This window comes from Suricata suricatta, chromosome 11, assembly GCF_006229205.1.
Source record: "Suricata suricatta isolate VVHF042 chromosome 11, meerkat_22Aug2017_6uvM2_HiC, whole genome shotgun sequence".
NCBI classification, from domain to species: Eukaryota; Metazoa; Chordata; class Mammalia; order Carnivora; family Herpestidae; genus Suricata; species Suricata suricatta.
Genome location: NC_043710.1, coordinates 16,476,231 through 16,485,697, shown reverse-complemented (window position 1 = coordinate 16,485,697; position 9,467 = coordinate 16,476,231). Strand labels below are relative to the sequence as shown.

General features: G+C 60.3%; 2 protein-coding genes across 5 annotated transcripts in view; one reads left to right on the top strand and one right to left on the bottom strand.

The window, feature by feature from the left end:
- MDK (midkine) overlaps positions 1–1,831 on the top strand; it is a 2,912-nt gene extending 1,081 nt beyond the window's left edge. The window contains exons 2-5 of the mRNA XM_029957719.1: positions 203–279; positions 442–609; positions 732–893; positions 1,511–1,831. Coding sequence (XP_029813579.1) covers positions 204–279; positions 442–609; positions 732–893; positions 1,511–1,536 — 432 coding nt within the window. The 5' untranslated portion in view covers position 203 and the 3' untranslated portion in view covers positions 1,537–1,831. The remainder of the gene's footprint in view (positions 1–202; positions 280–441; positions 610–731; positions 894–1,510) is intronic.
- CHRM4 (cholinergic receptor muscarinic 4) overlaps positions 1,824–9,467 on the bottom strand; it is an 8,972-nt gene continuing 1,328 nt past the window's right edge. For 3 of the 4 annotated variants that reach the window (XM_029957715.1, XM_029957716.1, XM_029957718.1), the window contains exon 2: positions 1,824–4,514. In XM_029957715.1, the coding sequence (XP_029813575.1) occupies positions 3,049–4,514 (1,466 nt within the window). In that variant the 3' untranslated portion in view covers positions 1,824–3,048. Of the gene's footprint in view, positions 4,515–9,398; positions 9,462–9,467 lie in introns of those variants that run through there. The other variant, XM_029957717.1, reaches the window with a different exon arrangement.

The following is a 9,467-nucleotide window of genomic DNA, read 5'->3' as shown; positions in this document are numbered from 1 at the left end:
CTGGGCTCCAGGCCGTCCCCGAGGAGTCGCCTCCGGCTGTGCGCCCCGGCTAGCGGCGAGGGGCCGGCCCCAGAGTCCTGCCGCCGCCGCCCGAGGGCCTGGACTGCGGGGACGGGGGCGGGAGGTGCGCGCGTGCGGCCCCCCGTGGGGAAGGGGGCGGGGGGGGACTCTGACCCGACCTCTCCCTCCTCCCCCCACCCAGGATGCAGCACCGAGGCTTCCTCCTCCTCGCCCTCCTCACCCTGCTGGCGCTCACCACCGCGGTGGCCAAGAAGAAAGGTGATCCAGGGTGTGGGGGCTTGAGGGCGGGCTGGAGACGGGCCGGTGAGGCTGGCAACCTCTGGCCTGGCCTCCGGGGTTCCGAGGCCAGGACCCCAGGGAGCGGCCCCCGAGTGAGTCTCGCGCCGCGGGGTCCTGAGCTGCGTTCCCCATGTGTCTTAGACAAAGTGAAGAAGGGCGGCCCCGGGAGCGAGTGCGCGGAGTGGGCCTGGGGACCCTGCACCCCCAGCAGCAAGGACTGCGGCGTGGGTTTCCGCGAGGGCACCTGTGGGGCCCAGACCCAGCGCGTCCGGTGCAGGGTGCCCTGCAACTGGAAGAAGGAGTTTGGAGGTGAGGTTGGGTCCCCGGCGGAGGCAGGAAAGGGGAGGGGGCACAGCCTCACTGAAACCTGGGCAGGTCTGTGGCCTCCAGCCACTGGGCCGCCCGGCTGACCCTGGGCACTCTCCCGCCAGCCGATTGCAAGTACAAGTTTGAGAGCTGGGGAGCATGTGATGGGGGCACAGGCATGAAAGCCCGCCAAGGCACCCTGAAGAAGGCGCGGTACAACGCCCAGTGCCAGGAGACCATCCGCGTGACCAAGCCTTGCACCCCCAAGACCAAAGCCAAGGCCAAAGGTCAGGGAAGCGGAGGGGGTGGGGTGCGGGGTCATCGCAGGGGGCTGCCACCACCCGTGAAAGGGAATGGACTTTGGCGAGGGACTTCTTGACATCTTTGCACTTGGTTTCCCTGTCTGTAGAGAAAAGTTAGCATAGACCGAGGGGGGGCCGCAGAAGGGGCTCAGGGATTATTAAATCTTCTGGCCCAAGTGGAAGCACAAACCCATTCTGTTCTTTTGGAGCATTCAGGGAAATTGGCCCGGAAGGGCTCAGCTTTGTCATCTCCTCCCAGAGGGAGCACTGGGTCAGCTTGGGTCCTTTCTAGTATCAGAAGGACTTCACAGCAGCCCAGAGAGGCCATCAGGGCAGAGGTGAATCAGCCCACTTCTTAGGTGAGGAGGCCGAGGCTGCCTGAGGGCTGCTGGGACCGAGAGCCTGAAGGTTTTCTGAGCCCCAGTGAAAGTAGAGGTTGGTGCCGGGCAGGTCAAGCATCAATATGGCTGCACTGTCCCACTGCCACCAGGTCAGCTGATTAAGAGCCACTAGAGGGCAGAATGTTCTCCCTAATGTATGTGCAGGGGTCTCTCCTGGTGACCAGGACTCCTCTAACACGTTATTTCTTGCTTGTTTTACAGCCAAGAAAGGGAAGGGAAAGGACTAGCGGCCAGGTCTGCATACCTAGGAGCCCAGGGCCGTGCCCTCCCTCCCACAGGGCCAAGATCGAACCTACCAGTGCCTTTTGTCTACTCGTTAGCTTTATCAATCATGCCCTGCTTCTTCCCTTTCACTTCTCCACGCCCAAGTGTCCCAAACGGGGAGGGACAAGGGATTGTGGACCGCTTGAGCCTCCTGCCCCAGAGGGACGTGATTCCCGGTACCCTCCCCTTTTTGTTCTTCCCCACAAAGATGCTATTACTAAGAAATAAATAAACCATTGTGGGCTTTTTTTTTCCCAATAAAAGCTTTTCTTTTAATATATAAAAGCCCCTTCCCAGGGAGTTTGCTGTGGTAATTTGTTGGGGCAGGAAATGGTGACGGAGAGGGAAGGCTGTAGGGACTGTGGCTTTCAGGGGCTCGGCGGTGAATGCTCCCAGAGTTCATGGGAAAAGCAGAACGGTTATGAAAACTTCTCCCAGGGCCCCTCCTGACTCCTGAAAGGGGCCCCCCGGTCAAGTCTCGTGAGCCTTTCAGTCCAATCTTTCCAGGGGCCACACCAGGGCTGGGAGGGCACCTGGACGATTCCCTAGAACTGACATTCCCCATCTCAGCCACACTCAGCCAAAGGCCTTTTGGTACAGCCCGCTACCAATAGAAGGTTCCATCCATTGGGAGAGAAGAGATAGGGGCTGCTTGCCTGCCTCACCACCCCGGCCCTCCCTGTCACTGAAGCCTGTGAGGGTCAAGTCCACCCCCATTCTCCCCTGTGACCCAGACCGCCCTTGCTCTACAGAAGCCTGCTGGGAGAACTCATCAGAATTGGGTGGGCCTCTCTGCTCAGCATGGGACCTCAGGAAGCCAGACCTCAGTTCCTGAGTGTGCACCCTGACCTCCCGGATGCCTGCGAGGGGGATGTGGCAGGGGGCCGGGAGAGCCCGCCCACCCACCTGGAGAGAGCCTGGCTGAGCAGCTGCAGCAAGGGGACAGCTCTGCCCCTGGAACGGGACCTGGGAGGAGGGGCTGAGCCAACATGCAGGGTGCAGCAGGGAGAAAGCACCGACTACAGCACAAGGGGGGACCCTAGCCTTCGGCTCCCTGCCCAAGCCTCCTTTCTAAAGCATTGGCTCCTTTACTCCTCCCGAGGGGGATCCTGGGCCTTTACTTCTCTCCAGATGTCATTATTTCGGCCATGCTGGTTGGTCACAGTGGGGCAGGTGCCCCCGGAGGCCAGTGCCTCCCAGCTCCCTGAGGCAGGGCAACAGAGGTGGGCCAGGCAGTCTTGGTTCAGACGCTTCTGGGGCTGACCCTCCTCAGCCTGAGCAGAGATCTGGTCTCCCTGAATCCTGCCAGAGATTCTTCCTGAGCCTCACAGGGTCTTGGGGACCTCAGTTCTCCTCTTCAGTGAACACGAACATGGAGAGATGCTTCCAAATCTCTCCCTGACAGCCCCGTGAGAGACCACGTGGCTCTGCGCTCACACGTGACCACCAGCACCTTCTATGGCACGCCTGCCTGCCTACCTGGCAGTGCCGATGTTCCGATACTGGCACAGCAGCAGGTGCCTGAAGGTCTTTTTAAAGGTGGCATTGCAGAGGGCATAGCAGGCGGGGTTGATGGTGCTGTTGACGTAGCAGAGCCAGTAGCCAATGGACCACACGGTGTCGGGAATGCAGCTCTGGCAGAAGGTGTTGACCAGGACCATGACATTGTAGGGCGTCCAGGTGAGAATGAAGGCCAGCAGGATGGCAAAGATGGTCCGCGTCACCTTGCGCTCCCGGGCCGCCATCTGCCGCTTCTTGCGCACCTGGTTGCGGGCGATGCTGGCAAACTTGCGGGCCACGTTGGCTGCTGGACGCATGCCAGCTGGCGTGGCGGGAACGATCTCGATGGCCGTCACGCATTCATTGCCCGTCTGCTTCGTCACGATCTGGATCTTGGACCATTTGGAGGCCGGGTTGAGGGCCCGCGGCTGTAGGGGAGGGGCGGGCATGGCAGGCGTGGTAGCCTCTGTGGTCGACAGCTCTGTGGGTGGTCGTTCCTTGGTGTTCTGTGTGGCACTGCCGGAGCTGGACTCATTGGAAGTGTCCTTGTCGGGCACTGGGCGCGGCGGGGGTGGCAGGACCGGTGGGGGCGCCTCCTCCAGCTTGCCGTTGCGCAGCTCCTCTTGGACGACCTCCCCGGGTGGGGGTTTCTTGATGCTCTGCTTCATCAGGGGACTCTTGAGGAAGGCCAGAGTCTTGGCCTTCTTCTCCTTCGGGCCTTCGGGCCGGTGCTTGTGAACCCGGCTGCGACTAGCCAGGGAGATGTGAATATAGAGCACCGTCATGATGACCACGGGCAGGTAGAAGGCAGCGATGGCTGTGCCGAAGGTCACTGCTGGGTTGGACAGGAACTGGATGAAGCACTGGTTGTCTGGCACTGTCCGCTTGCCCACCACAAACTGCCAGAACAAGATGGCAGGTGCCCAGAGCACGAAGGACAGGACCCAGGCAGCGGCGATCATGAGGCCTGCCATCTTGGTGGTGCGCCGGGCTGGGTAGGTGAGGGGCTTGGTGACGCAGAAGTAGCGGTCAAAGCTGATGATGAGAAGGTTCATGACAGAGGCATTGCTCACCACATAGTCCAGGGCGAGCCACAGGTCGCAGACCACAGCGCCCAGAGGCCAGTAGCCCTTGATGATGTACACGGTGTAGAGGTTCATGGAGAAAGCGCCTATGATGAGATCGGCACACGCGAGGCTGAAGAGGAAGTAGTTGTTGACTGTCTGCAGCTGCCTGTTGACTTTGATAGACAGCATCACCAGGATGTTGCCCACGACAGTCACCAGGCTCAACGAGCCTGTCACCGTGGCGATGAAGATCATCTCCACTGTCTCGTACCGGTTATGGGTGGATGTGACCAAGCGCACAGACTGGTTGCCAGAGCTGCCGTTGACTGGTGTGAAGTTCGCCATTTTGGTTCGCAGGAGTGGGCGGGCAGTGTCTGGAGAAGGAAGGAGAGAGAGAGAAAAGGGTGAACTGTTGAAGCGGATTACAGAGGGAACTCGAGGTGACAGAGACATCATAGTGCAGAACTTTAGAGAACTCTGACCCATTGCTTCCTCATTCCGCATTCCTTCATCTCTTACTGAGTGCCTACCCTGTGCAAGCCCTGTTCTAGATGCCGGAGAGACAGACGTGAATGAGACACACAGCCCCCACTCTCACGGAGCTTAGTCTGATCAGGACAGACACACAAACATGTGAGCAACAACAAAAAAAAAAGTGCTAGAAGAAAAACAAGGCAAGGCAACAGTACATAGCGAGTGAGTCAGAGGACAGACAGGGATGCTTCCTTGCTGGGTGATCAGTGAAGGCTTCTCCGAGGACAATATCTGGACAATGGCAAGGAGGCAGCTATGTGAAGAGTGGCAGAGGTGGCTTAGGGGCAATGGCCAGAGCAAAGGTCCTGAGGCACGTGTGGGGCACAGTCAGAAGGCCAGTGTGAGGGGCCCAGAGAAGCCATGGGAAGGGCTTGAGTGGTCCCGGAGGTCAGCATGTACGCTCTGACAGAAGTGTTCATTCATTCGCCTCCTCAGTCATTTTGTCCCCAAACATTACCAGGGGACCTGTTTCAATCCTTACAGAAGGGACTGGGGACAAAGGCAAGAATATGTATTAGCAGCGAATACTTAACTGTCTCTAAGTGTCCGGCACTTTCTGTACTTTTTATAAATACTAATTTCTTCCTCACGACAAATCTGTGAGGTAAAAACCTTGATTTTTCACTACTTACAGAAGAGGAAATGAAGGCACAAAGATGTTAAATAACCAGACCAAGGTTCCACAAAGTCCTTGATGTGTCGCTGTCCCAGAGCTAAGGGTCCTGGCAGAGGGAGGCCCAAAGAGCCACGAGAGGCAGTGGTCCCACCTCGGGGAGGGCTCCTGGGAGGACCAGAGGGGGCATGGAGTGGGAAGCCTCAAGGATGAGCAGGAGAGGGCCATGTGGGGAGGTACGTATCATTAAGACAACCCCCACCCCCCGGTGCATGGGGCTCAGTGCAGGAAGGTTAGGGACTGTCCGCAGCCAGCGGGAGTGGTGGGCGCTGAGGACGTGGGGAATCAGAAGCCTAGAAGCCTAGAGGGCCTGCCAGCCAAGGAAAGGAGCACATGGCTTCCAAGGGTCCAGGGCCAGCCCTCACCGGGACTGAGAACCCAAAGGAAATGCAAAGGGAACCCAGGGTGTCTCAGGGGGAAGAGGGGCCGTGCTGCAGGGGAGCCTGTGGTAGCCAAAGGGCCCCCATCCCGGCCCTACCAGCACACCCAGTGGGCCCCCCCCAAGCACACGGCCTGCGCCCCCTCCCACTCAGGTTCCTCTTCATCTCTCCCCCGCCTTCCTCTCCCATACACGTGAGAGGGGCCCACGCCTGGCGCGCTGTGCCAGGGCAGCCGTTCAGCCCAGCCTCCTTCACACCCGCCAACATGCACACCATTACACACACGCACATGGCCCCCTCCCAGCCCCGCCAGCCCCGAACACTGAGCACTGTCGTATACACAGCGTCCGCGTGTGAGAGAAAGAGAGAGGGAGAGGCAGCCGGTGTGGAGGAAGGAGCACTCCGCCTGCAGCCCGGGCTCCAAGGCCACCAGGATGTAGCTGCGTGGCCTTAGACCACCTCACCTTCCTGCCCTTCTCTAGCTCATTGGCAAAATAGAGAGGACTGGGTCCTGGGACCCCTCCCAAGCAGCTATGGGGATCAGCAACTAGGCTTTCCATCTCCAGGACGAGAATGCACCGGAGGCCGAAGGCATGTGCCAGGGTGACACACCCCGCCCAAGCCCGGCCTCGACCCCCCTCATTCACCATTGCAGACACAACCCCAGCCTCCTACCCTAGCATTTCATGCTTGCCTGTCCAAACCCTTGGTTCTCAGGAGGAGAGGCTCAAAGAGGGGTGTGGCCATCTCCAAGGTCACAAACGAGTCAAGGGCAAAGACTAAATACCACCCTCTCTGGGGTCTCCAACAGCACGCCCTCTGAGCTGGGAGGTCAGAAGCCACTGGCACGGAGAGGCAGCCCTCCCCAGGCCTGTGCAGGCAGGTGCGGGGGGTAACGGTCCGCCAGCCCCAAGGAGAGCCTTGCTTTAGTCTCCCCAGGCCAGGACACAGGCCAGAGAGCTGGGAACAGGGCTGGGGGTGCCAAATATGAAAAACATTAACAGCCCTGGTGTATTGGGTGTTAACTATGAGTCAGGAACCCCTCTGAGCTTTTTATGTAGATTATCTGGTTTAATCCTTGCAGAAGCCTGATAAGGCAGGTGCAATTAGTATCCCCATCTCACTGATGTTAAGTATCTTTTTACAGATGAGGATAACGTTAATTAACTTGCCCCAAGTCATCCCGTGTGAAAGTAGGGATAGGGGCAGGATTAGAACTCAGGAGCCACCTTCTCAACTTCATCCTGCCTCCCTTTGATTTCCTGCCTCTACTCTCCACTGTTCAAAACCAAAGACCTAACCATCCCCACCCACTCCCTGCCGGCTCCCCGACTTAGCTTTCCCAGAAGAGGAGAGACCTCTTGTCTCCATTGGGGACATCTTGTCTCCAAGGAGGTGGCAGGTGGTTTAGTTCCGCTCTGGGTCCGCTTGGGGAAGCTGCCAGTGGCAGAAAAGTTGAGGCATGGTGTCTCCCGCTCCCTACCCCACCATCTTTCTGGACTCCCCCACCCCCCTCGGGGTCTCCTGGAGGCATTCAGATAGCAACTCTCTCTGGGGCGTTTCTCTCATCCAGGCCGGCCCGAGATCTGGGGAGGCAACCAGCCGCTGCCCAGGGCTGTGCACACCGCTAGATGGCAATGTCGAGCCCTGGGTGCTGGCTCCGGACTCGGGGCTGGCGGCCGCTCTTCGCCGCCTCCCGCAACTCCAACGCGACCGCAAATAATGAGGAGGCTCGAGGGCAGGGCCTCCCAGGGGAGGGACGAGGTTGTCCGCACCCCGCCACCCGCCACCCGCCTTCCCGCCAAGCCCCGCCCGAGATCTGTCCTGGACTCCGCGCGGGTTCAGTGGTGGGAAAGTTGAGGGCGCCCGACTTCCACTCGGCCCCGCCGAGGAACGTGTGGGCGGGAAGGCGAGTGCGGGTTCTGTTTGTGTGTGATTACTGGGGAGCGCGAGTAGAAGCTAGTAGCTGCATGTGCGTGTGTGCGCGCTCGGCCACGCCTGGATACCAGTGTGCCCTGCGAGAGCAGGCCCGTGCCATGTGGACACGTGCTTGTGCATGCGTGTGCGGGCCCGGAGTGCTTTGGCCTGGGGGATGCACGTGATTCGAGTGTGCCCTGTACCTGTGAGTCTGTGTATGGGAGCAAAGGCACGGGCCGCAGTAGGTGCCCTGACTCCGTCCAAAAGCCCCTGCCAGGAGACTCCGCTCAGACCTTGGCTGTCTCAGCGCAGAGATCAAGTCCAGAGACAGCGTCTGGATCCTGACCCGCTCGTGGATGGGGAAGGGTCGTGGCCAGGACAGGAAGGTTAGACTACAAGCTGGGCTGCCACGGGTCCCCTGACCTTGGAGCATCGTCCTAGCCGGCGCCCAGGGGTGTCCTTGTTCCCAACGCTGCAGTGTGGAGTCCCAGCCTGCGACTGACTTGTGTCCAGGAGCCGCTGCTCCACTCGCCCCACTAAGCCTTACAGAACACCAGGCTCAGTTCAGCTTGCCCACGGAGCATTATGGCCAAAGGGGGCCCAGCCCACGGGCGGGAATGTACCAGCAGCACCCCCAAAACGGGGAGACCCATCCAGGGCTTGGGTCAGTTGAGTGTAATATTTTTCCTTTCCCATACTTCTAACCCTGCACCCCGCCAGAGAGGCACCTTCTGGCCCTAGTATCTTGAGTGGCACCTGGTTTCTCAAGCCCTGGGCCTGGGTGGACGTGGAGGGCCGGGTTGGCAGTTATTATTTGGGGTCATCTAGAGGCTCCTCCAGGTTTCCGTCCTGGTGGATGGGACCCTGGCACCCTGGTGCCCCGCCCTCCCCCCAAAGCCCTAGCACGCAGTTCCTGCAGCCTCTGGGCGTGGGCACCATGCTTTCCTGGGTTCTGGAGCACCCCCCCCCCCTTTTCCGGACGAGAAGAAAGCGTGTGCTCTGGACGTCGTGGGGAGGGGGTTGGTGTGTGGGTCTTTGGTTCTTAGGCATTTACTCTAGGGTTCTGGGAAGGCTGTGGCCCCTGCATCCGTCCCTGGGGCAGGAGAAAAGACTCAGGAGTTCACAGGAGGGAGAAGGAGCTCAGGCAATTTGGCATCGACATTGCGCTGACACTTCCGCCACTAGGGCCGGGGCTTGGCTCTGCCTCTCCCGGGCTCGGAGCGTGGTTAACTGCAGGGAGTAGTCCTGGAGTGGAGGAGGGGCACCAGAAGAGGGTAGGGGTGTTTCCTTCGGGGTTCAAGGTCGCGGAAGGAGGACTTCGTGGACCGGAGTGGGCTGGCAGCTCCGGGGGTGGGGGGCGGGGAGACGGGCGGGAAAAAGGCTCCTTAGGGCTCCAGAGCCTGGCGCCCTCCAGAGCTGCCAGTGGGAGGGCTGGAGTGCGGGGTCCCGCCCCCGACGGCTGTCCCTGGCGCCTTGAGGGCTTTGGGTGGGCATCCCTTTCCCCGACCTCCTGAATGTCCATTCCTTCCCAGGGGCGCACCTGGAGGAGCTTCCGAGACTCTGGTTCTTTCTTCCCGCGGGGCCCCTCACCCACCGGCCCTGTGCAGCTTCCGGCACCGCGCTCACCCCCAAAGGAGCCTGGGGTCCTGTCCCAGTGGGAATCGCATCCGGGGAGCCTCAGAGGGTACGGGAGCCCCGCGTCCTTCTCCCGCAACCGAGTCCCCCCGCCCCCGCTCCGCCGCGGAGTCACTTACCAGACACCTCCGCCCCGCTCCCCTCACACCTGACAGACGGCGGGACCAGCGGGCGGCCCGCGGGCCAGC